This window comes from Malurus melanocephalus, unplaced genomic scaffold, assembly GCF_030028575.1.
Source record: "Malurus melanocephalus ecotype Western Australia unplaced genomic scaffold, MMel_1.1 scaffold_338, whole genome shotgun sequence".
In the NCBI taxonomy this organism is placed as follows: Eukaryota; Metazoa; Chordata; class Aves; order Passeriformes; family Maluridae; genus Malurus; species Malurus melanocephalus.
The window spans coordinates 639,846-666,275 of NW_026623570.1; the positions used below are offsets into that span (position 1 = coordinate 639,846).

At 39.7% G+C, this 26,430-nt stretch overlaps 1 protein-coding gene across 2 annotated transcripts in view; it reads right to left on the minus strand.

The window, feature by feature from the left end:
• Window positions 1-249: 249 nt before the first annotated feature.
• Window positions 250-26,430, minus strand: part of DHX35 (DEAH-box helicase 35) — a 27,269-nt gene continuing 1,088 nt past the window's right edge. Inside the window, exons 2-22 of one of the 2 annotated variants that reach the window (XM_057377999.1) lie at window positions 25,006-25,139; window positions 24,544-24,636; window positions 24,305-24,382; window positions 22,591-22,695; window positions 21,278-21,339; window positions 20,762-20,831; window positions 20,079-20,138; window positions 18,033-18,145; window positions 17,772-17,868; window positions 16,533-16,691; window positions 15,025-15,235; window positions 13,263-13,387; window positions 12,734-12,788; window positions 7,772-7,867; window positions 7,333-7,427; window positions 6,676-6,753; window positions 5,418-5,547; window positions 4,644-4,725; window positions 4,030-4,101; window positions 2,326-2,437; window positions 250-1,898 (exon numbers count right to left, since the gene is read on the minus strand). In XM_057377999.1, the coding sequence (XP_057233982.1) occupies window positions 1,854-1,898; window positions 2,326-2,437; window positions 4,030-4,101; window positions 4,644-4,725; window positions 5,418-5,547; window positions 6,676-6,753; window positions 7,333-7,427; window positions 7,772-7,867; window positions 12,734-12,788; window positions 13,263-13,387; window positions 15,025-15,235; window positions 16,533-16,691; window positions 17,772-17,868; window positions 18,033-18,145; window positions 20,079-20,138; window positions 20,762-20,831; window positions 21,278-21,339; window positions 22,591-22,695; window positions 24,305-24,382; window positions 24,544-24,636; window positions 25,006-25,139 (2,072 nt within the window). In that variant the 3' untranslated portion in view covers window positions 250-1,853. Of the gene's footprint in view, window positions 1,899-2,298; window positions 2,438-4,029; window positions 4,102-4,643; window positions 4,726-5,417; window positions 5,548-6,675; window positions 6,754-7,332; window positions 7,428-7,771; window positions 7,868-12,733; window positions 12,789-13,262; window positions 13,388-15,024; window positions 15,236-16,532; window positions 16,692-17,771; window positions 17,869-18,032; window positions 18,146-20,078; window positions 20,139-20,761; window positions 20,832-21,277; window positions 21,340-22,590; window positions 22,696-24,304; window positions 24,383-24,543; window positions 24,637-25,005; window positions 25,140-26,430 lie in introns of both variants that reach the window. The other variant, XM_057377997.1, reaches the window with a different exon arrangement.

The following is a 26,430-nucleotide window of genomic DNA, read 5'->3' on the forward strand; positions in this document are numbered from 1 at the left end:
CAGGTAAAAGAACATCTGGAACTTTCCAGACCCACCCGAAATTCTCAGAGCTGGCAAATGCAGTGGCCACCCATTGCCAGCCCAGCCCACTCACCCACCCTGGAAAATCACCATTGCTCCATTCCCAAGATTCCTCAAGTCAACAGTTTTATTTTTTCTTAAGAATACTTCCAGAGGACAGAGAAACACAGACAATTTACAAGTCTTCATATTCAGTTCTTTCTCCGATCCTTTGAGAGAAACAAAAAAAAAAAAACCTGCAAATTGAATCGTTTCAGTGAGTTCCAACACTCAGCTCTGGCTAGGAGACAGTCCCTGCCCCGAGGAGCTTCCACTCTAAGAGTTATACAAAGSTGAGGGTGACAGGGACAAGAAGGGACAAGAAGGAGGAAGGTGACACAGTTTTCATGCTGCTGGTGCCATTCCTGGAGACTGGTACATGTGTTTGTGCTGGCAGTCAGGACAGACACTGAGGAGAYCACACAGTGCAAGTGGCACAAAGTGTTCTCTCTGCAGGTGTTTGCAAGGGACAAGGTAAAGAAGCTCTCAAGAAAGTTTTCAAGGCAGTCCTGTGATGAGGAAGGCATTTGTTCTATGTAGAAATTTTTGCCTATTTACATTCTTTTTTTTTTTTAGAAGAAAATAAAGTAGTTAATATGCCAAAAACACATTCATCAAATCAGTTGAATTATAAAAATAAGATTTTCAAGCAATGTAGAAATAAATTTGTAAAATAAATATTAATAGGTAAAAATGRAAAAGGGAAATAAATAAATACATGTAACCAAGCTACCTTGTTAAAACACAAATAAGCATAATTCCTCACTGAAAATAAGCCATGGAATCCTGATTAAAGCAGCAACTCTTCAGAGCATCCTTCTCCTCAGTAATAGAGGAAAATGAGCCCCAGGCAGTAAAGAACACATTTGTAATAAAAGAAATCTAAAGGACTGTGATCCTTATAGGAAAGTACAGAACATTTTCTTCTTTGCTGATCAACAGAGGCTAAAAAACAGTGTTCCATGGTATTCCCCAGATGAAATTTACTGGCATTTCCAAGCAGTRGAAGGCTAACATTTTTTCTCTCATAGGATAAAAAAGAAAAGCCCCRTCTGTGAACTTGATTGTTCATGAACATACATGTTTAGTCCCCTGATTGGGCAGAAAGTTAATCCATCTTAAAAATACTGAGCTGCTCCTCCTCCCCCTCCCCAAAGAGCAACTCCCACACACAGAGCCCAGACATTTCAGTACAGAGGGAGTGCTCAGCACAGCGAGCCGGGCCAGCTCAACCTCGGGCAGGACACTTTTACTGCTTGGGAGCACAAGCTGCACCAGTTTGGGATGGTCCAACATGAAATCAATGTTTCCATGGCAGCACCTTGCATTTCAAGGGGTAGTTGATTGCCCTGAGCTCCTGCTGGCAGGAGCCAGGCTCAGTTTGGCCGGTKTAAGTCACAGTGCTCTGGGTAACAGGAGGCAGGGTACCCTACTCCCCACGCTCATAAGGCAGTACCACTCCAGGAAATCTGTTTCTTTCTTGAAGGTTTCAGGTTTTTTGTGGTCCTGTATGTCCTCTTTTTTTTTTTAAGTTGTTTTTCTACCTACTTAAAAGGAGCGACATGCCCAAATTAACAACAGTGATCAAGTAGGCAAGGATTAAAATGTCCACAATGCAAGCTCTAGGTTTACAATGTACTGGTCATGCATAAACCCCTACAGATCCTGGCAGGCATTTAAACATTTAGGTTGATGGAAGATCAAATTGCTAATGAACTGGCTGCTGAATGGACTGGATCCAGCTTGAAATCACTGGTAGTTCTGCTTCTGATGTCACAACAACTTAAGTCATGTCAGTGGTCATCTACTTTAGCCCTTTTTGCTTTCAAAGAAAGATGCTGCAAGAAAAGTAAAGAACAAAAAAATTGCTTAGCAAATACACCACAAGYAGAAAAAAAAATCCAACTACAATGCTTTCAGCACTTAATCCCAAATTAAATAAATTCTTACACAAATATCCATGCCCATGCAAGCTCTGCTTGTCACTAACACAACTACAGTAAACCCATTAAATAAAAASCCACATGTACCCCACCCCAAATATGTATTTTGTAACTTTGAGATCCACTGGCTGGATAATAGGAATAAACCTTTCATGCATCAAGTTATTACCCTCTTCCTCTATATTAAAACCACGGCAATGCACAAAGCCAAGTTAATTTCTGTCCCATTAGACCACACCAAAACATAAACCCTTGAAAAGTTCAGATACAAGAGCTGCTCCTGCAGCAATGGTACCGTTTGGCCTTTATGCCGATTCCGTACCGTTCCTTGCTGGTAGAAGTGGGGTGCCAGTTCCAAGAGCCATGAGGATTCAACGGCTGTCACATCTCTCATGTAATATTTAGAAGTTTGTATGACTTCATTGTACACTACCCTGGGAGAAAGGAGGCAAAAATGAGCAGTGTTTGCTGCAAATAAATGAGGGACAGCTGATTAACACCATTTTTTGGTGGTTTCACACATGTGCTGCCAGAGGTGGCATTTACAGAGTGATAAGTGAGCCTTTAAGCTGTAATTCAGCTTCTTGCCTCTTTCACTCTGGCTGGTCAGAGTTCTCTACATTTAGATAACCTTTAGATTGCCAAGAAAACACCCTGACATACTACCAGGGCATATGGATGCAAGCATATATATGAAAGAGTATTTTTTATAATGGGGCCAAGGGGGACTCATAACTGAGGTTTTGGAAGACAGAATATGAGTTACTCTGTGATATCATAAGGAAAGATGTCCAAAGCACCAAAACCCTGGACCCACAACAAGGAGGGCATGAACCCCAGCATGACAATCCCTGGCGCCAGTCTGCAGACAAGTGAGATAAGCATCAGAGCAAGAAAACAGCTTTAACCCCTGCCAGAGATTTAGGAACAGCCAACAATGTGGACTCATCCCCACTGCCAGCACAATCAGGTCACCAGCATGGGCAACCTATATCTGAGGTCACCTTCAGTAGGTAAAGTCATTTTCTCCCAGTGCAAGCCCCTGCACTGAAGGGGGTAGCTACCAAAACCTTAAATCAGCATCTTCCTTGTACACACAGCAGAGCTGCAAACACCTCAAGTTTGTGGTTTCTCATTAATTGCTATTTGCCCTCAAAAGCAAAGAGGAAAGAGTCCAAAACTCCCTTTGCCAAATGCATACGGAGACATGGCAACTAATACAACTAAAGAGAAATCTGAGGAAAACAGACCAGAATGAGAACACACTTTGTATACACCTGTAGCAGACAGAGAACTGAAGCCTTCAGTAGAGGATGGCTGCCTAGGCTGCAGTAGCACTGAAAATCAGGTTGCTAAGTTAAACTCCTGTCTTACAGAATGCCATGACGTGAGCTAGGCCAAATTTACCCGTCAAAGTCTCAGCAGCAGGCAGTGAAGGACAAAAGTCTGAGTACTTTGGGTTGATCATGCTGATCTGAGAGYTAGAAACACATTTCTGTTTGTTATCTGAGCACCTTTGACCTGCAAATGGAAAGATCACATCCCARCTAATGGGAAAGTACAACCAGTTCTTTCCTCAATCTGCTRGACASCCATAAGTTTTCACRTTGTGCATTCTACACATAAGCCCTTTGCTAGCAATCCACCTGCCATTTCTGCAGCACCTGGCTGACAGAATATTTCCTTAACCGGTTTAATAAAGGTAAATCCACCCTTACTCTGTCTAGGTACAGAGCCTACCTGGAGAACAATCAGCAGTGCAAGCTTGGTGTCCACTAAACAAGGGTCACGTGGCTCTGCTTTCCAACCTCTGCAGGTTTCTTTGACAGTTAAATGTCACYCTATTTTCCTGATTTATTTGGACARTGCYTACAAAATGTTGCAAAGGAGATGCCAGYTGGATTCTCTCTGTGCAAACTATGACTTTCTAAATCTACTCCTCCACTGCTGGAGAGAAGCAATTCAATTTGGATGCTGCACATGCCTTAAAAAAAAAATTCCCAAAGTCAGAGCAGCTCTAACTTACCAGCGTGGAGGTTTCTCTGCATACAGCACCGAGCTGGGGTGGATATGAAGCTCGTGGTCATCCCGGATAGTCCTTGAAAGCAAGATATTATTTCAGACTGTGACTCTTTTTTGCTTAACATTTGGTTCCTTTCTGCCTCAGTAAGAATGTTTAATCAAAGCAAGAGGAAAGGGCTGGAGTGAATAAATGACATTTGCATTTAGTTAACAGATTAAATCAAGCTGAAATCCTGGCCAAAGGAATAATTAATTATTTAATGTCCTACAAGAGTTTTATGTACATTAAATAAAAAGTAGAATTTCATGCTTTTGTTTGGTGCTCTGGGAGTGCTACAACACTGCTGCMCTACAACTGTACTTACTTAGCTTAAAACAATCTGATGACTACTTGTAACAGTTTCCCACTATTAATAAATTTAGTTATATTTGCCAAAGAGGAGAGATAAACACTGAAGCAGTTTGCAAATACAGAACTTCAAATATTTAATGTATTGATTGGCACATGTTCCTAATTGCAAATGTCTAGAGACACATCTGCTTGTTGGTTAAACTTAGATTTATTCATCAGAGCTTTCCAACCAAGCCAACAGTTGTAGTGAAAGTATATATAGTCACCTGTAAGCTCCTGTGGAGTGGAATTTAGCTGCGTTTGCAAAGAATCCAGAAACTATGCACCTCAAAACAGGATCTGGATCACCTGGAAAGAAGAATTTTTCTGTAAGATCAGTCAATGGAATAGCAAAAGTCCCTAAAACAGCACCTAATCATCTGAAATAACTTTCCAGAGCACATGAGGCTTTGATAGCAAAGGCAGAAGAGCAGACAAACCCTGCAATTCCTTTTGACTTCAATTTCACAGCAAATCAAAAATCGCTGCCTAGAAAAGTAATGTTGTCACCTGTGTCTCCATGAAGAGTTTCCAGTCCCTAAAGCTCAGCCCAACTGAGCACTGAAGGCTGATTTTTCAGAGGAGGTAGAGACAAGTACTGAGAGCCAGTCCTGGCAGGCGTGCACACAGAGCACAGCTGGAAATCACATCCCACACAYTGAACAGCACTTTGGATAAAAAGGGTTTTTTGAAAAGACAAAGAGGGAACAGGGTGACCTATTTATGACTCTTCTGGCAGATCTATTAAATATACAATCAGTGGTTAAAATCTCTTGCTGGAAATCTTAACTGATAAAGATTGGACTAAAATTTAATTGTACCAATAGGCTAAAGTGCTCTTCTGTAACCATTTTTAGGAAAAAAAATCTGGTTTAAATTAACGTTATTTTGATGCCAGGATAAAAATACTCCAAAGGTTATGAAAGAAGCAGGGACCAGACTGACAGTTTAGAAAGTACCTTCACTATGCATTGGACAAGAGGTTAAAAAGGAAATTTCACCTTCACTGGACTTCTTTGGCACTTTAAAGCGCACGAGAAGTTTCTTCAGCTGCTCTCTCACAACAGAAGCTCTAACAAGTCCTTTGTAGTTCAGAAAGTGTTCCTGACACCACTGGGAGCTCTTGTTGTGCTGTACAGTGAGAAAAAAAAWWAAAAAATTTCAATGAGATACCATCAGCAAAGCAAACCCAATCTCTTTTGGACAGTCTTGTTCTCTTTTAATTGTCTCCTACAACACATTTCTTGTTATTTTCCCTGAAAATTACCTATTTACAGAGCAACTAACAAGGGTACTGAGCACCACTAACTACAAAACGTGTTTCAAAGAACTTCTAAATAGTAACAGATCAAATGCAATGGGTTATTTTCAAACAGATGTGCTTCATTTCTTCATATGTGGTGAAAGAGAAGAGCATCAGTMGTTCCATTTAATTCTCTCAGATCATAAACTTGTCTGTTTTCAACCTCAAAATGTAAACAACCTTTTCAGTGCTGTTTTCATTAGTCTTCTCTCTGCAAAAAGCTGTTTCTCCAAAAGCCAGCACTCCCTGCAAGAGCCTTTGCATCTGGCTGTTTCTAAGAGAATTACACAGATACAAAATCTGAAGGGCAACATTTCAGTTGGTGCCTGCCTGGCTGCTTTGTGGCTGGGAAAAAAAAAAAGTCATGTTTAAACACTTGGGTGGTTATACAGCTTCAGCTCAGCACTGCTCAAGTATTTTATTACATTAGTGCTTTATACCAGTAAAATATACTTCTCCCAAATAGGTGCAGGATTTTATTAAGTAAAACCTCAGCTTACAAAGCAGTACTAAGGTTGGTGTTAAACCTTACTGTAAATACATGAGGTCACAGGAAAAGAGGGGAYGATGATAAATAAGTTAATTTAACACAAAAAAAAGACTGCTAGATTTAACTGCAGATTATAATCAGTAAAACATGAAAAAATATTAATTTCATTAGAAATTCRGATACTTGTTTCCCTCAAGCCCCAAGACAAAATCCCAGTCTCCTTGAAAACACAGCTTTCTACCCGTAAGCTGTACCCAAACAAAATCCTCTTTATTCCCTGTTCAGAGAACTATGGAAGGTCCATGGCAAATGGTGACCAGAGAATTTTTTAATGCAGCATTATCACTTGACAAACTTGGCAAATTCTCAGTTTTGAGGATGCTGTATCCAGAACTCCCAGATTCAGAAGCGAGAACCTCAAGTTCCTCCTATTCCTGCAAATCCACATCCACRTGAACTGACTTACTTTGACAAAGGCTTCATAAACATTCAGCATGGTGAGATGATCACCTTCCTCCACAGCAAACTTTCTGTGTTGCCTGGCCTGCAGAACAAGAAATATAATTTTACAGGCAGACTGATATTTGCAGAAATCATGCCCAGTTTCCTTCAGGTCTATATTTCCTGGGGACTTTTAAAATTCTTACCCATCAAGGGCACTTCCTCTGGGCAACAGCAATATTGTACTAAACTCCCTACACTCAGGAAAATTTCTAAAACTGAAATTAGAAAAATGAACAGATAAAAAACCTGAATTCATTAAAATTAGGCTCCTGCTACCTTTTAGGAATTTGCTACATCCTTCCTGTTTTGTTCATCTCAAAAGGAAGTGGTGTGTGGAAAGGTTTTGGGGGTTTATTTTGCAAACCCTTACACTGACCAATACTGGTTTATAACCTTTCATGTTCTTGGCCCTCAGAAGGAGGTTTTTAGCACTACTAAAAGACCCCAAGACTCCCTTGCTATTTGGTTTCTTCTTTTACCTACAATAAACAGGCACAATTCCAGACCCTGTTTTATTTTCACACAAAGTTRCAGTCTGTAATAGGTACCAGTAAAATACTTCCCAGAAGTCCAGAAATGTGGAACCAACAAAAACAAAATGAAACATGACTGAACTTACAGCCTGATTTTTTTTATTTGGAGGGATCATAAAGATATTTTGAATCTGCATCATGGCAGCAATTGTCAAAATCTCCTGGGAGCAGCCAAAATTTCCTGAGGAGTAAATGGAGAAATACAGTAAAGGAAACCTTCTAKTCAACTTACCACCACAGAAAATAAAAAGGAAAATAAGCAGAATATGTTTTTATAGTATTTAAAAACAAAATACATAAATTCCTAGATTTTTTTAATATGAGTGAATACTTTCAATGGAAAACGTAAGAAACAAATATTAGCCTTATTAGACTGTGAAATGTGAGATGTCCCTGAGTTTAACCAATTCTTTTCACTGAAAACCACACCAAGATGAAGTCTAGTTTGCCTTGAGTTTAGCAAATGTTAAGTACTGCATTATAATTACATGACTATGAATAAACTGTGATTTCTTTTTCTCCTACCTGATTCCAGAAGCATCTTTGCAAACATAGGATTCAAAGGAAACTCTGCTATTCTCATTCCAAGAGGCTCTGTTAGTCGGCAGTGCATATCCAAACCTGCAGCACATCAATAAATGGAGCTGGGACACAGGCAGAATAGCACAGCAAGGCTTCTTTCACACTTAAATTTACTAAAGAGCAGAATTACAAGCTAAAATACAGYAAATGCACCTCAGAGTTGCTGAATGTATACTACACTAAGCTTAAAGGCAAATCTTCAATACCCATTCACTCTCCCAAGGGATACCAGAATTTTTTTTTCCAAAAATATTTGAACATATCAGTTTTATAATTTTGACCAAGTTTCATTGTTACTGTCAATAATTTAGAAAACCTGCAGTCCAAGTCAGTGCCATGGTCACAGAGYATATTAGCTGTTAAACTTCTGATCTCCTTTTCAAATACTTAGCAATATTTTTGTACACGGGGATGTAAAACAGATGAGAATGAAAATGGGGTTAATTATGGAACAGGCATTACTGCAGAAACAGGAAGCACTGCTGAGGATAGGCTGTCATTTTTCTGAGCACATCTACCTTAGGTCATGGAGAAAAATAATTTAATATTATCTAAACAAGAGATGTACAGCTGCTGAAGGTTTTCTACAGTTTAGTCTGCCTCATGTATCAACAACTCAACTGTCAGTCCTGTTCCAGCTGTAGCCTTTTCCCTGGGGATGGCACAGAAGGGAAGCCAAACAGCTTGATTGGTGATGCCCAGTTCTCACTGAGCAACTCTGCATATTKACCATTTCAGAGGTTTGGTTTCCTCCAGTTAAACCCCTGCAGCAAGGGTGACCTGTGCAAAGCACCAGGTCACAGCCTAACTCTGAGCTTTATGCCAAGATTTCAGAGAAAGATTTAAATGGAAAAGCTTTTCCTTTACAAGAGGACATAGAATTTAAAAAATACAACACAGGGGAAAAGAATAAGGAAAAAAGCTTGCTAAGAAAGGCAGCAAAGAGTAAAATTTGAAAGAGAAAGCTTCAAGAGGCCAAGCAGTRTGAGGTATGACAAGGAGCAAAGCASAAGAGAAAGGCTACACAAGCAGGGATGAGTGTGAGCCCAATAACAGGACTTTGGGGCACTGGAAGTTGCATAACCAACCACAGCAAAGTGACCTGAGGAAACACAACCATGGCTCACACATTATATAAACACATTATTTGTCAGACTGTGTGGTGGTAACAAAGCCACAGCTGWACTGCAGCTCTGTGTCACAGAGAAAAGCAAAACCACAAACCAGGTCAAGGAATGAGRTCTCCTGGAACTCATGTCAGCAGCTCTGAACCCACAGATCCCTCCAGCCAGTGTTTACTTTATTATTTGATATGYTATCATCTCACTTATCACAATGCAGTAATTCACTCACCCCACCCCTACACTGTTTAGCAAATCCTACCAGGCTTTTCACATAATGTCAAAGTATTTKTCTCAGAAACAGGTACAAAAGGCAGCTTTTGTGCAATGATGAACTAATATATTTAAACACGAAGTTAAAAAACTGCAAAAATTAGGGTGTGAGAGGTTTCATCTGACTAGTGCCATAAGAAGTTTCAGTTCTACCACCATTAATAGTTTAGATGGGCTGTCTTTCATCTCTCTTTCACCTAAAGAAAGCTAAATGCAATTCTAAGTAGCAAAAAGGAGAAATTTCCCTGTATTTATGCACCACTTTCTACAGGTGCATCAAGCCAAAATCCTTTGGSTTCTGCCAAAGCCTACAAATGTCATGACAAAGATCTATATATGGGTGTTTGTAGTAGCAAGCCTGAATACAGCCTGCAATGGATACTGGTTTGGAATAGGTAAAAGTTTCCTTCAAATAATTCTGGAAGCAACCACTGAATCCACATATATGCAGGAAATTAAAGATCTTAAAAAAAGATATTACAAAGATTTTAGTTGAACAGGCTTAAGAGAGATTATTCAAGTACCATGGCACTAAAATGTTTCAAGTAACAACCACCAGYAYGTGACAGGCTGAGGTATTAAAAMATTCCYCTTRAAACTTGAGTGATTGTTTCTGATAGGTGACAACTCACAATCTTCAACAAAGACCTCAAATAAAGCTAAAAATTAAGCCACTTTTTACCTGCTTATTTATCTCTTAAATTCTGCTTAAAAACAATAAACTCCAACTGACAACTCAGACTTTCAAAGGGGCATCAAAGGAGAAGGCTGAGGAGAGATCCTCCTGATGTAATTGGTTTGCACCACTGCAAAATAATCCCTGTAAAACCAGGGATGTGTTTATTCAACACAGCTATCTCTGCCTTAAGAGCATCTGCCCTGCACGAGTTGGCACCACACTGGCACAACAGGGGCCTGACCCCAAACTGCCCATTTGCATGTGACTGCAATGCCAGTGATGAAATTCATRTTCCTACTTGCACAAGAGAAATTTAATCCTCACTGCACCTGCAAATGCTTGGGCAGCTTCACCTCTGCACCTTATAGAAAATCTTCATAATAAACCACCTAAAACCTTAAAGTTCAGCAAAAACTGGAGAGTGAATCCCTGTATCACACACGTGCACACACATTTCTTTCCATCTGAAACACCAAGATCAGCACTTCTCTGCTCTGCTACAAAGCTGTGCAGCCAAGAGAATAAGAGCTCTTTGAAGCTGCATGAGCACAACACTTCTGCCAAAACATCACCMAGCTAATCAGTGAGTTTATTGAACTTTCCTCTCCATTTCCCTAAGGTGGTTTGGCTGTGAATTCATCCTTGCAACACGTTCCTGAGCTGCTGTGAAGGTCCTTGTTCCAAGCTTGCAGAGGTTGCCAAGAGCCAAGTGCTTTAAGTGAAACCCTCCTTTGCGAGATGGAACTGAACCAGCACAGGGCAAAATCCTGGCCAGGCAGAKTTACAGCTCCACGAGAATAAAAAGAGAGCAGACTGCCACAAGTTACAACACAGCATCTGTGAGTGGTGTAAAAACAGCCACAAACCTCTGGAAGCTTCCAAAACTTACACAATCTCCTTTAAACTGCCTCATGTTTATGTTATGGAGCAAATATTGTCAACTTTGAATTAGCTACAAACAAGGAGCTAAAGTCAAACAGAGCTTCATTTTGATTACTTGGCCTCATGTCAAGTTTCTGTTTTGTTTAGTTTGTTGCATTCARAAAGATTAAATAGCTGTCAAAAAAACTCAACAATATAACAGTTCTTCCTATAAACAAAATTAGGCAGCAGGCATCCCACTCACCACACAAAAAGGAATGGAAAACTGTGTATAAAARCATATTACTACAGTGTGATCTGAGTGTTAAAAGTATCCAACAGCAGCAGAATGAAAAAAGCAGAGTGAACACACTTAGAATCAAAGATTATCTCAAGTTGGAAGGGACCCACCCACAAGGCTTGAATCCAACTCCCTGCTCCTCACAGAAYTACCTAAAACTAAACCATATGCCAAGAGTGTTGTTCAGACTCCRCTGAATTTGAGAACAAGCTGTGATTAGCAACTCAGAGAACAGAATTTTAAAAAGATACTCTTTTAAGTAATTAAATAGGAGAAAGGAACTTTGAATTATACTCTCAGGATATGTTAGACTAAGTTTTTCTTTTCGTTACAAGTTTGTCTGTATCTGTTCACTTGTCCCCAGCTAGCAAGTTCAATACTAAAACTAGAGCAGTCTTTGCAAGCTGCATGCTTTTAAAAGCATGAAAAAGCAGCAAGCTGTGCAATTTAACATACATAAAATGCAAGCTGGGCATTTTAACATACATACTGCCTTGAGAAACCTAGTTCCARCTCATCCAGGAGAAAATGTGCTGGTTTTAGGGATGATCAGGGATATTTTTTTTTATTAGTGGTTAAAGCATGTAATCACAGATAATAGAATCAGTTAATAGAACAGTTTGACCTGTTGTGGGTTTGAACTTTGCCTCAGCTGCAGGACCAGCAGCACAAACATCACCAGTACTACACTACAGCAAGTACAGCCTTTCAGCTATCCTGCATCCAGAGCAGAGAATAGATTGGAATTCATTCTAAAAATCATCATTAGATTAGCTYTTAATAACTTTTGTCAGTCTAACCTTCAAAATCATAGCAATGAGAAGGTTTGAAAACTATCACATTCTCTGTGGAGCTTCATGCACAGCCCCCAGGGACTGAGCTGTCCCAAATTCAAGGAGCACATTTGACTCACAATGTTCAGGCAGAGTTCCAGCACACACACAGCAACATCAGRTAATGACTGCAACGTGCTAACAGGAAAATTTACAATAGACACACTGTGCTTTTTAAAGTCCCACTAAGGAACAAAGTTGAAATTCTATTAGTCTTGATAAATTCTATGTTATTACAGCCTTACAGTTTTTTTGTTTATACCTAGAGGTGTTACATGTTTCCATCACTAGCACAGTAACATGAAATAAAAGAGCACCACACCAAGTTTTAGCTATCTAACAAYTTGTCTAACTCCTCTGCTGGTCTAATTAGTGTCCAAAATCCCATTTTTATCTTCCTGTCACTCTATGAGGCGTGACGGAACACAAAGAGGATCTGCCTGGGAACAAACACCCTCATCAGCTCAGAGCCCTGCTCCTAGCAAGRACAAATAGCTGGTTTCCTCCCATGAAACTGCAAGGAAATACAGAGAAAACAGCTACACATTCACTCATTTACCTGATCTAAACAGTTAAATTCTAGTTTAAACTCCATTGCTGCCATTTGCTTGCTTACCTGTCTGAAATAACTAAAAGGAAATAAATCCAGAAGAGACTGAGGTACACTCTAAAAACCCACCAGCAAAAAGTCTCCACCAGTCACAGCTGTATTTCTTTCTCAAAGCACAGTTCTCAAATGCAAGTTTTATTAATGTCCATCCAATCACCAAATACAAATCACAATTTCTTTTCACAACTCCTGTAATATAGCTACAAAGAAAAACATTAAAATCTCACCTCCTAAAGCATATAGCAGCTCTAAAGCTTGCACCATTGACTGTGCAGGGGGTGGCTGTGAAGAGAAAAWGAGCATTRATTGAAGGTTATCAGYATAGAACAYGAGTTCAGCATAGAACATGAGTTCATAGATCTTCCTCTTTTGCAGGATCCTTTACTACCAACCTCTCTACTTCTGAAAAATGAAGAAGGAGCTCTCACACTCTTCCTCCTTCATAAATCCAGTGCAAAAGGACTGCAGTTAGTTCTACAGAAACCCACACTTTGTCTGACTTTCTAAAACTTTCCTGACTTTGCAACAATTCTAAGAGCAAACTCTGGAACATAAATAGTTCTTTCTGAGTCATCACACAGATTATTTGCCCTACTGGTTCCCAAGAACACGCTTTGCTGCATGACAGGGGACAATGAGCTACACTTTCCAAATTAGCAGGGCAATGGGGAATGGTTCTGTGGGTTATTAAGAAACCATCTCCTGATGTCTCTTCACCCCAAGGAAAGGTGACAGCCWTTAGAGCCTGGGACTCACCGAAAGGAAGGGGAACCTGAGCACRTTGTCAATCCCCAAAGCCTTGAGCTGCAGGATGACAGGGGCCAGGTTACTGCGCTGCATCTCTGGGACCGTGGACTTGGGCAGCTTCTCAAAGTCCTCCTCTGTGGTGGAAGAAAAAAACAACTGAAGACTGAGCTTCAGCTCCCATTCTGTGCAGTCACCATGACAGCATCACAACCATTTCAAGTTTAAATTATCACATATGAATATTTAAGAGACATTAAAAGATGACCTCTAACCCAAAGATTATTTTTCTCCAATTACTGTATTTTATGCTACTTTCATTTAAACAGAAATGCAATGGTTCTGGATACACTGCTGATTCTGGCGTTGACCCACTCATATTTCTATCTGAAGTGTTATAAATTCTTCACAGAAACCTGGAMATGTTTGATTTCTCTTCTGTTTAATGTTTTTGTCAGAAAATAAAAGACAGGGTGCAACACTAGAAAAAAAGYGTCTTTTTTAAAAGAGACATTGAAAAGTTCCAAACCAGCATACTTTCAGTACAAGAACACTATTTTTTGTAACTACTCAAACAAAGGGAGGTTTAAAATAATACATATTTTAAATAAAGATTAAGGATGGAAAAACAATTTATTTAACAATGCCTTTTTTAAAATCACATTCACCATAAAGTCTGAGACTAGAAAAATATTCCATATAAGGATAAAACCTCTGAAACCTTTCATTAACCAACCCTTCTGTAATAAAGAAAAAGGCACATTCTATATTATTTTCACCCAAACTATTTTCATTTCTACAGAACCCTTTTCTATCTCAAACATTCCATAGGGCAAAGTGCATGTTTCTCTGCTGTTGTTCACTCAATGCATTTTTTTTTCTTTTCTTTTTTATTTGTTCYCCTTTTAAAACACTTCTTGAAGCACTCTCTAGACCAGTTCTTGAGCACACAAAAATATCTTCAGTCATGGTTTCTCCAGTAAAACACTCCCAAAGCTACATAAGCTTGGGATATTGKGTAGCAYACATTGTCTTACTGGATACATATAAATTCAGAGTATAAATCATGTCTTGMTTTAACATGGCAACTGCTGGCAAGYACAYACACGTTTTAAAGGAAAATGCTTCATCTCTCAAAGCCTCAGAGCTCCAGTAAAACTAGAGGGGAYCAGAGGCCCATGAGCAATGGGARYGTTCAGCTGCAAAGMCTTTTCTCATTAAGAAGCTGAGAASAGACACTTTGATTGCAGCTTTCTGAACAGTGAGAGGTGGCCAACAGATTTATTTGTAACAGCAATTTTTGTGCACTGCCAGGGTCATTGATTCAACRGAAGAATTTGGGGTTGGCAGCTATTCCTAGGAAAAAAAGCAACACAAAGAAGTTTTCCTTTTCTGGAAATCTAAAGGATTTCCAAAGTCCTTTTGTTAAATGCAAGGTCTAATGCAGACTTCAGTCAGAGAAGAGAGCATCAYTGGTAAACATTCCAAATTGAAGCAACTTCTCAGAAACTAAAATCATTAAAAAGCAAACTTCTTATAAAGAAGTTTCACCTTTCTTAATTCACTTTAAGAGGTGAATTAACATTACAGGCTTACAGTTGCTGACTCTGCCCCACTTGTGCTTCTGATTCATAAAAAGATTCCATTTCTAATACTCAGCACGTAAGATCAAGATACTTCTAAACAAGCCAGAGGATCAACAAAGGGAAATTCTGTTCTTTGGATGAATGAAGAAATAGGTTTTTTTTCCACCTAATGCAGCCACAGCTCTGACCTGTGTAGAGCCGGTAGCACTTCCCGGAGCGGTTGCGGCCGGCGCGCCCCGCCCGCTGGTTGGCAGAAGCTTTGGACACCGGCACCACCACCAGGCACTCGATGGCCGTGTTGGGGTTGTAGGCTCGCAGCTTCACGAAGCCACAGTCAATCACAAAGGTGATGCCRTGAACTGTGATGGAGGTCTCAGCAATGTTGGTGGCGACAATCACCTGCAGGCACAGACAGAGAGGATCTTGTGAGCTGCCCTGTCTCAGTGACACCATCAGGCCCTTGCACCAGAGCACCAGCACCCAAAAACATGCCACGTGAAAGATCTCAGCCATGACAGCTCCAGAAAATGCTCAGGAGCACAAAAGGATACACTACAAGCAGCAGAAGGAGCTGTCAGCTTGAAATAAGCCCAGTTTGCACAGCAGTTTTCACAGCTTCACAATCACTTTCTTATTCAAATTTATTCTCTGTTCATAAAAGAAGAGCTTGGCAGTGTTTGCAGAGAAAATCGCTGGCAGTGTTTGCAGAGAAAAAGATTAACTGACTGTAAATCAAGTGTTCCTAAACTAAGCAAACTAAGAATATTTTCCTTCTGCTTCTCAGTTGCAGTGAACTGTTCTTTGTACACTGGAATGAGGTGGGGGATAGGAGGGGAACAGATTTGATTAAGAGTGCCACATTCAGCATTCCTGCAGAGATCCACTTATATACAGATGTCCTAAAATATGTAAAAATAATTGTTCCCAGACAGCAGTGGGAAATCTAATCATTACTTCACCTGAAATAAAAAGTCTTCAGAGCTAATTGACTAATGTCATATTATGGGGAGAAAAAAAAATTATATTAAATGTTCTTCAATGCCAGATGAACAATTTCATTTGCCAAACTCCAGCAGGTACAAGAATTACAACAAGTCACCCTGCTGTAGTTTTATCAGCTTATTTCATCCCCAACACAGGCTCTGCATAAGCAGAAAGGACTAATCAAACCAATTATATACTTCTGTGACATTAAAAGTACAAATAAGACTTGCAGACATCAAAACAAAGCCTTTTTTTCTACTAAAATCAAGTAAGTTTTAACTTGTTTCTGAGATGAAAATACAGCACTTACCCACTTTGTCATTAATTTTTCCACTAGTGGTGGAAAACAGCCATGGACATTTAGATCACAAAAAGAAAGAAAAAGGTAAMAGCAGAGGAGTTTGGAGTGTAATGAAGACTGAATGAAGATAAATACAAAGTCGTATAGAGACACTTAAAAACTGCTGAGTTGATGAGGTAGACAGGAGAGTTGGAACTGACATGTTTAGAAGTGATCAAAGATGAAAAGGGAAGCCAGGAAACCTGTTCTTGTTCCCAGTTTGAAAGCTGACAGGCAGAGATGGGAGATGCAGAAAGCCTCCATGAAATCAGCATTTCCAATAGTCCCATGATGTGAAACTCATAAATGCAACCTGAGTGCTGCAGACACCCTTCTGGGTGGTGGAAATTGAGACAGACACAAGAGCCTCACCTTCCTGACAGTGTGAGAGACTCTCTCAAACACTTTCAGCTGCTCAGGGGAAGGCAGCCCAGCGTACATGGGGAGAACACGGAGGTGCTTTTTCATCCCAGTGCGAGCGAGGGCCCGAGCCTGTTCTATGAGCATAGAAACCACAGTCTCCACTTCCTCCTGCAGCCAGAGCAGCACAGGGCACAGAATTAGAAAGGTTTCACTTTAACAGCACATTCCTATCACCTGGATACAAAAACTGCACCAAAATAATACAATTGTAATTGTCCAAACTCCAGGACTTTGACTAGCTCACTCCACATTGTAATATTCTTAGATAAATTGCTATTAATAATAAATAAAGCTTTACATACATATTTATGTTCACTATTATTTGAGTCAATGTCACACCACAAATACATGAGCAAAATCACAGGGGAAGGAGTGAACCAAGCTCAGGAGAAAGCAGGCTAACTTTCCTGTCTATCTCAACTGRTGAGAGCAAAATGGGAGGCAAAATTTTGGCAGTGCAGAATGCTGTGGGCCTGGATCAGGAATGGTACAGGAACAGCATTGASACCTCTTGCTCAGCATCACATTTAATCTCAGCTGTGGCATCTCACTCTTAAAGACAGAAAACAAAATGTTCAAATGTTGCTTCACAAAATACCAAATTTATGCCWTCAAATTAAATCAATAATGGGGATCAGGAATTTCTTTTGAAAATATGCAAGATAAAGCTCTTCAAGGTAGCTGCTCACTGGAAAGATGACGAATTACCTCCCATTTGCTCTTCCCAGCTGCAAAGTGAGCTGACAAGCATAAATAGAGCAGAAGAGACCAGTACATTTTGATCTCATGGCAATTTGTTTTTCTGTCAAACACTTCAGATGTTAAGCCCAACAAATGTAAATTCCATTTGCCTTAATTATTAATGATGACTCACTGTCAATTTAACAGCTGGGTATGTGTGATTTGCACCAACAAACCACACAATATCCCACTCWTTAACAAGGCTGACAAAACACAGCATTAAATGACAAAAACTWCCACCCATTGCTAGATTTGATAAATTCAAGACATATATTGTCTTCACATCTGTAGGACTGGCCTAGCTTTGCTCCTATCAACACAGAAATGTTTGTCATCTTTACTGAGAACAAAGTAAGCACGACTAAGAAAAACAGGAGACTGAGGTGGCTTTGCAAAGCTCACAATACAYCACTGTTAAACCAAAAATAAAATTGCTTGTGTCTATACCTGGCCAGTTAAAAATGCCAGTATATCACCATCATTCTCCATCTGGTGAATTTTCATTGTAGTTTCCACAGTTGATTTTATATAGTCAGGAACAGGGCTGTGTGGAGAGAAAACAGCAGAAACATAAGCAGAAAAATAGGTACAGASTCCTCCCCTCCAGAATGGACAAACAAAACAGCTTTTGGACAACACCAGAGCTCCAACCTAAACAAAATGATACCACAGCTGCACATTCTTACTACTGCCAAGACAGAAACACACCTCTGTAGGTAAAAGATGTCCACTGGAAATGTCCTCCCCTCCACAGTAAGGATCACACTGGTGTCTTTGCTGGGGTCACCGGTATCATTTTGATTAAAGAAATCCCTGAATTTCTACATTAAAATAAAAACAAACACTTTCAATTTGACACTTCAAAGAATGGAGATAAAAACTAAATACACAAAGAAGTTAAATTASTACTTGGATGTTTACTTCATAAATAGGACAGGGCCAATTAAAAAATGTGGAAGTTTGATTTTGTTGCCTTCTATTCTGTCTGGGGTTCAGGCATGTAGCACAAATAGTCTTGCATGTTTTTTACTTTGAGAAGCAAATTTGAAAAGGGAAATAAAATTAATTTTAATAGCTGATACAGATGGAAAAAGAAGAAAAATAAACTTTTTATTGGATCTATCACAGTAGCAAAGTCAAAACTAAGACAAACTTAGAAATCATTAGTGCTAAAAGGTTTGTGTAGGACCTCCATATTCTCATCTGTATTTGGATGAGCAAGTAAATTTTCCAGCTCTTACTGAACACCAAGATCTCACCTTGTAAAAGCAGAGTTAGGCATGATTTATGTAAGTTTTTGATTTATGCACTGTGAGACGCCTTCATAAATTTAGATTTATAGTCATGAAGTATTTTCAATAAATAACAGCAAAGGAATGAACTTAAGAACCCATATAATTCATCCAACTTTTACAAGCATTGTAGAGATAACCATCAATACTCTCAGTATTAAAAAAAAAATGTTTATAGAGTCACACCAATCATTTTGCTCCTATTAACACATTTTATATTAATTGTCAAATATTTGAAATGTGATTTGTGGCATTTAAAATTTCGCATTGTAATGTAAAGAATATATAGCAAGGCAAACACTACCAAAGCACAGGATACTACCAACATTTATGGCATACAATACTTGTCACTAAAGGAAACCTCCATGTACCTACATCRTCAGTGYCAMATGCAAGCTCTCACCACCACATCTYATTAAGGACAAAAAAGTCAGGAAAGGTATGAAAAAGAGGAATGAACATGATACAGGAGATGGAGTAGCTGCCATATGAGGACAGACTGAAAAGGCTGAACTTGGAGAGCACAAGGCTGAGAAGACACATAGCTGAGGTTTACAGATCAAAGGTGACAAAGTAAATGTGAAACTGGTTTTGGGGGTATTTTTTTTTAAATACAAATCCCGCAATACAAGAACTAGGAGATCCTTGATGAAACTAACAGGTTTGAAAGAAATTAGACTAAGTACTTCATTATATAGCAGGTGGCTAACTCCTGCAAATTACTCTCACATGGTGTCCAGGAGACTTACAGCTTCATTGAGCAGATTCAAAGACAAATTAACAAACAGCAGGTCCATAAACACAGAGTAGAAGGAAACAGCAGGAATGTGCTGACTAATATCTCTATTACAACTACTGCAGATGCTGAGGCAGCTCAAAGAGAACAGAYCCACAGCAGGTGCAAGGCTCGTGTCTCTCCCTGAACAGCATCTCCTGTTGCTGCTGCTATGAGCAGAACACAGGGCTGGGTAAAACACTGCTCAGATCTAAGAGAGCTCTTGTTCCGACTCAAAATGAAATTAATCATCTTTTCAGTAAGTTTACATCAGTTTCCAYAGGCCATGAGTCAATCAGGCATCTAGTAAGATCTCACTGAAATGAAATGTATTCATTTATCACTTATTTTTACTTGTCTATAGCTGCCTCAAATTATTTCGATCAGCAAAACTGGGCTAAATCAATGTTTCTTAATAAATTAAGCCAAGAGAACATATTTTTATAAAGAACAGAAATAAGAAGAAAAAAGGCATCAATACATAAAAATCAGATTAATTTTTAAATTCGTATCCAAAACACTTTGCTAATACAACATGAAAACCACACACAGCAGCTAAACCAGAGCAGTTTTTTTTTCCTGCAAGCACTCAGGCAGCAGCAGTGCTTCCCAGGCAGTAGAGAGACAAAAAGCAGTGGAGCTGCCACCTAATTTCACCTCATTTCAACCCAAGTCTGTCAGCTGTACCTCTGCATCCAAGGTGGCYGAAGCCACAATCAGGCGAAGATCCCCACGCTTCTTCTGAATCTGGGAGAGAGATCAACAAYACCCAGAGTGAAAACTGTTTTCTGAGATGAAAGGCTAGAACCAAGTTTAGAGCATCCAGATTACCAGAAACTTCTCTATAAAACTACTTTGAAMTTACAAGATAGATGATGAATGGAGCAGCCATATCACCCCATAGGTCTAAGAACATGATGGCTGGAGTTTTATATATTTATATTAAGGGCATTCAGTCTGTTAYTTTAATTTACTCTTAATTTCTTGCATGAGTCAGATCTTTAGTAGGCCTAAAGTCAGCAACAAGCCCTGATCAGATCAYTTCACATGCTCAGCAGCAGCAGAAWCAACACTGTATTTTTGRTACTATCACTAAGGAGAGATTTCAGCCTCAGGGGGAAGAAATAAAGGATCCTGAATGTCAGATGACTTAAGTAAATGGTTGGGTATGTACAGTAGGCTGCAGGATAAATGAGGAAGCAGCAATCACACTCTCTAAATGAGGAAGCAGCAATCACAATCCCTCAAATGGATTCAATTACCAGCCCTCAGGATCAGAGATTTAATGAAAAGGATGGAAATTAAAACAGTTACAGAGAACCGTATTAAAATGACCAAATTAAAATTACAGTGAATTAAAAAAGAATTACCTTTTTTAGTAAGCCAATGGCAATATCTGTATAAAGAGTCCTTTCATGAGCTTCATCCAGCATAAGGACACTGCATAAAGCAGGAAGAAAAGGTTTCAGAAATTACTGACAGTAGAATCAGTCTCCCCATATTCTAGAAATACCATTATTTGAAATCTGCTGCTGTACATATCCCCTTACAAAAACGTTGAAGTTCAAAAAAAAAAAATCAGCAATGGAGAGAAAAATGTACCTAACACTACCTGGGATATAAAACACTGCTCTTTATTCAGGCTGGTTTTTGGACAGGGGTAGAAGAGAACAAGTCCATGTTTACTGCCCTACATAGGTTTTCTGGATACCAGAAAAGCCTGTTTGTAGTCGAATTTTTTTTTTTAAATTAGTATCAGGAAGAAAAAGGTTTTGGATTTTAATTTCTAATAGCCWCTAATAATTTATAAAAACTATCACAATAGCTAAAAAATGCAGGTTTTTTTTAGCAAATTGCAAGCAAGCAGTTATTCCCTGTTTTCTTACCTGTATCTTGTTAACAAAGGATCAGCCATCATTTCTCTCACCAGCATACCATCAGTTAGAAACTAAAAGTGAATACCAAAAAAAAAAATCTTTATCAGATAGCATCAACTAACTATGTGATTTTTAAAGATGATTTCCTAGGCTTTTGTCTGAATGTTTCCTTGCCTTTAATTTTTGAATCACCTATCAAACTGATCAACTTTCAGCYATGGAAGTCAAATATGTATTTCTGAGGGCTAACCCAGAGATAAGCATAGTGATTGCTTCTTAATCAGCATCGAATTTTCTAAAGTTTGTTATTTTTGCATGGAAAGAAAAAAATAGATTGGCAGCACTGGATGGCAATAAAAGTTTCTTTTCTCATCTGTAACATGGCTAAACCTGCTCCATCAATAACCTGTGTGTCCATCCAGTCAGGATCCTAACAAAGTTGGCTTTTTCTTGTATGTCACACACTCCTGAGCAGAACACAAACCTTAACATTTCAACAAAAGGCAGCAYTTGAATTTAACACTTTATTGCTATTGGCCAGTGGAAACACACCAGCCTTATGTAACCATCAAAAGGTAGTTTGACCYGTCACTGCAACTGTGCTCTTGAACTAGGCAAGAATTGATGGCCAAACCCTCCAAATTTCCAACCCTAAATGAATAATCATCATGCTTAAAAAAAATAAAATTCAGGTCTATTTAATGAACAAACATCTCCATTTCTTTCACTGTGAAAGGGAGACCAACCTAAGGGGAAAAAAAATCACAACATAAATTGTCTCATTCATCATCACTGCTATTCYAGCGCAATTAAAGCAAATCCTCTTCTGGAGGAACACAAGTAACACTAACATTGCCCACAGCACTGAGCAACAGCTGCAAAGCTGCTACTTAACCCACCAAATTATCTCTTAGCCTACTCATCTTGGGTTTATCTGTGCTTTTAATCAAAATCTATTTTTAGAGTGGGGAGGATACTTTTGATATATGATTCACTGCAGCCTTTCCCTATGACTTGGAGTGACACACAGGTCACATCAGCACTGTACCAACAGCTGGCCATACCTTGACATTGTCTCTTAGATTTAAAATGGTGCTTGTCAGACTATSACAGTAGAATAGGGTTGGTTTGTTTGTTGTTTTTTTATGAAGGTTTGGATTGCCACAGCCATTTCAAGCACAATTTTGGGGTACCCACCTGGGAAACTGAAATGTTACCTATTCTATGGACTGGGCATCACAAGGCTCTCATTAATTTTGTAAAAGTACTTGAAGASTTTCAACTAATCCCTTCAGAGTAACCACACACTCTTCATGTTTCACCTTAATTCTTGTAGCCTTGGGGTCTGTGCAGTCATCAAACCGAATACAATATCCAACCTCATGGCCCAGCACTGCACCTCTTTCATCAGCAACTCGGCCTGCAACCTGAGAAAAACATTCTCATAAACCAGAAACAGCTCRGCACACTTCAGCCTTGCATCATTCAGTACAAGCCACAAAGACATCTAAAGACACAATAAAATTCCACAATACATGAATTAGTCCCAGTAGAATTCCAACAACAAGCTACTGTCAGTCATTTGAGTGACACTCTAAGCCATACCAAAAGGCAGTGAATTATTTCAGTTGGAACCTTATCACTCCATCACTTTTAGCCCAAGAATTCAGGATAATTGTCAGYCTGATGCAAGCAGTAGTTCAACAATTTCTAAACTACATCTTATATCTTTGCAACTACCTATCTTTAGTTCTAACAACCCACCTGCTCTAGATGGGAGAGCAGACAATCTTCCTATTAAATAAAATATCACTTTCAGTTCAATACAAAGCAATAAATCATCAATTCTATTTCTTATCTCCTSTAACAGCCACAGTCAAGGCAGACTGCAACAACAGCCTCAAAGAAAAACCCTGCTGTGTCTCTAAGCCCAAATGGAATAATCTTTCTATTTCAGGCTTAAAAATGACGCATCAAGACATGAAAGAGAAAAGAGAAGTGAGTTTGCTGTGAGAAATCATTGCAGCACTCACAACATCTTCTGTAGGACTGTGCTCTGTCAGCTGGATGCCCTATGAAGGAGAAAAGGGAGGACACTGCAGGCAGACTGCCCAAAATGCAGAGCACTGCTAGAGACTGTTCCCTTAACCAGGCTGGATCTGGTCAAAGAATACTGGAGGAGGTAAAACAGCAAGTGGTACAGATGCTCAATCTATTGCTTTTTTATCAGAGGCAGATGCTGATTTCTTGTAGATGCCACTTACTACATTATACAGAACAGGCAAAATGATGGTTATAAACTGGCACCTCAGTTCTCTGTACAAAAACAGTGCTGCAGTAGAAACTTCACCCTCCAAGTCAATGCATGGCAGCAGCTGTGAACACAAGGAGCACAGGATGCTTTCTGTGCACAGTGCTACCAGAGAGGAGAAGCCGTTGCCCTCAGCATTTCCTCYTTCCCACCTCATAGCACATGCAGCTGACATTATGCTCTCCAAGACATMCTATGTATATGCAAAGATTTCTCACAATAAAATTGTTTCTTCTTTTGCCTGACATTTTTACAAGGGTAAACAAAAAAAAACAAACGCACCCCATAACAACAAAACACAAATACAGAAAAAAATATTAAAAAACTAGTTATGAATTGCTAGAAAGAGGTACACATCCTCTTCTTTCTTCCACTAGCTGCATTACTGTACGCAGACTTACATCACTGCTTCACCTTGGGAAAGAATTTGAAGGTCACACAAGCACAGTTCTAGTCCTGAGTCAATCACAACTCAGCCCTAACTTCCGCACACAGTTCTGCTGACATCACTCAATTTTACTTCAAAGCTTCTACATCTGCARTTCTGGAGTTGGAATGTTTGGCAAGACCCTCTAATCAGGTTGAATTCAGTGTGTAACACCAGCAACTCTTAGAGAAAGATAAGCAGAAACATCTATTCATTCAGGAGCTCGTGCACATTGCTGCTATTCAGAAATGAACTGGGGATTATARTAACAACAGACTGGGAAGATTGGGACACTCACTGAAACAGCAGCGACCCGACGAGGCTGTGTCACCCCAACAACTCTTCCTTCAGCTGTCCAGCCAGCTTCTGCCAGGTACTGCAAAAAATAATGGGGATAAGAGAGGCATTGGTCATGCTGTAGTTACAGCAAGGTGCTAGTTCCTCACATTTTGTGGTTTTTTTCCTGGTTCTGTTTAATATTTCATGTCAAATCCCCTGAGGTAATATCTGATTTTACCAACCTAAACAGACACTTACTTGTGGAATCTGCGTTGATTTCCCACTTCCCGTTTCTCCGATTATCACCAGAGTCTGGTAGTTCTCCACCAGGTAAAGTATGTGATTTCTCAGCTGAAAGAGAAAATGCCATTTAAACATAAAAAGTAGATTGTACAAAAAGAAGGAAACAATTAAAATTACAATATTTACATATCTGGCAAACACGGTAACTTCTTGTTACATGGAGTTCACTGCCAAATGCTAAACAGTCCTATAAAAATTATAACTGACATGTACAACATATAGAAAATAACATACATCAACAAAGGCTTTAAAAGTGTCAGTTACAGTTGTCAAACAGGACAATAAATTCCAATAGATAGAGAGCAAAGTCATAAAATTATTATTTTATGTTGCGAAGTGATTTTATACTGCCCTTTCAAAAAAAAAAAAAAGACACTTCATAAAACACATTTAATATGTCAAAAAGAACTTCTGTACCTTAAACACAGGCAGCTTTTGCCTTTGCTGTTCAATGGAGAGGGAAGCATAGGGGTTATAGATGACGGTAACAGCGCTGCTCTCAGCAGGACTCTGCCTCTCCTCSGAGACACTGACACCAGGACCTTCCGTGCCTACAAGAGAGGAGTGAATTTCAACTGCAAGAATACACTTCTGCCTGCTGTTTCACAACGCAGCCAAAATAAATATGTTTCTTACAAGGAGGAATCATGGGTGGCAGCATATTAAAAAAAAAAGAAAACAACAAACCGAACAAGTTTTCTGTGAATGCAGCCAAAATATTAASTAAAAATAAACAAGACATACATCTCTCGCTTCAGCTCTGAACTTAYCTCAGGAACAGAAATCTGATTTATGCATGCTACAAATTATCACAAAACTAGTGTCAAGTATAAATGTGGAATCATGCAAATGAACTAGAAAGAAGAACTCATCTCAATAACAGAACATGTCATCTCCAGCTGCACATTCAACTGGGAAAGTCTGAGAGCAAAGAGGAGGATCTCCCTGTTTTGTAGGATTTGCTTGCTGGCATTTCTCCCAATGTTAAAAAGKTAGTCTCTATTCAGAGCTGCCATGCAGTTTTATAGCAAATCAGCTATTTCTGTCATTGATTCCAATTGTGTACCTGTCCACTGAGCTGCTCTCCCTGGTGTTAACCAGCATTATACCCACCTATGGCCAGGATTTCATTCCTCAGGATTCCCCTGCATACTTCACAGCGTGTCAAGATCCCCTCACAAAGGGCAGCAAACCCACCCCACAAACCACCCACTCCATCCCCTCCCCTGAAACCCAAACCGGGCAGCAGCCCACAAACACCCCGCCACCCCCTGAGCTTTGGCAGTGAGGGGACAGCCATCTCCCCGCTGCCCTCATCAAATCATCAACGTTGAAAAGACCTTCAAAATCATCCAGCCCAACCGGCAACCCTGCACCACCACTGTAACCCATAAACCACCAAAACACATCACCCAGCACCAGATACCTCTAGAAAACGGAGAATGACTCCACCGCTTCCCTGGGCAACTGATTCCAATGCCCGACCACCCCAACAGTGAGAAAAAATTTGTAATCGCTAATCCGACTCTCTCTCCCCTGTCCCAGTTTAAAGTCATTTCCTCTGGTCCTCTCACGGTAGACACCGCAGAAGAAACTGTACTCCTGTACAACTGTACAACTGAAACCACCTCACTACAGCCCCCTGTCAGGGACGTGTAGGGAGCGATGAGGTCACCCCTAAGCCTCCCTTGGTGGAGACTAAGCAAACCCAGCTCCCTCAGCCGCTCCTCGCAAGACATGTTCTCGAATCCTTTCAGAGCCTTGTTGCCCTTCACTGTGAACGCTCCAGTGACCCCAAAGAGCCGAGGGGGGCAGCGCCGCCGGCTTTCGCCGCACCCCTCA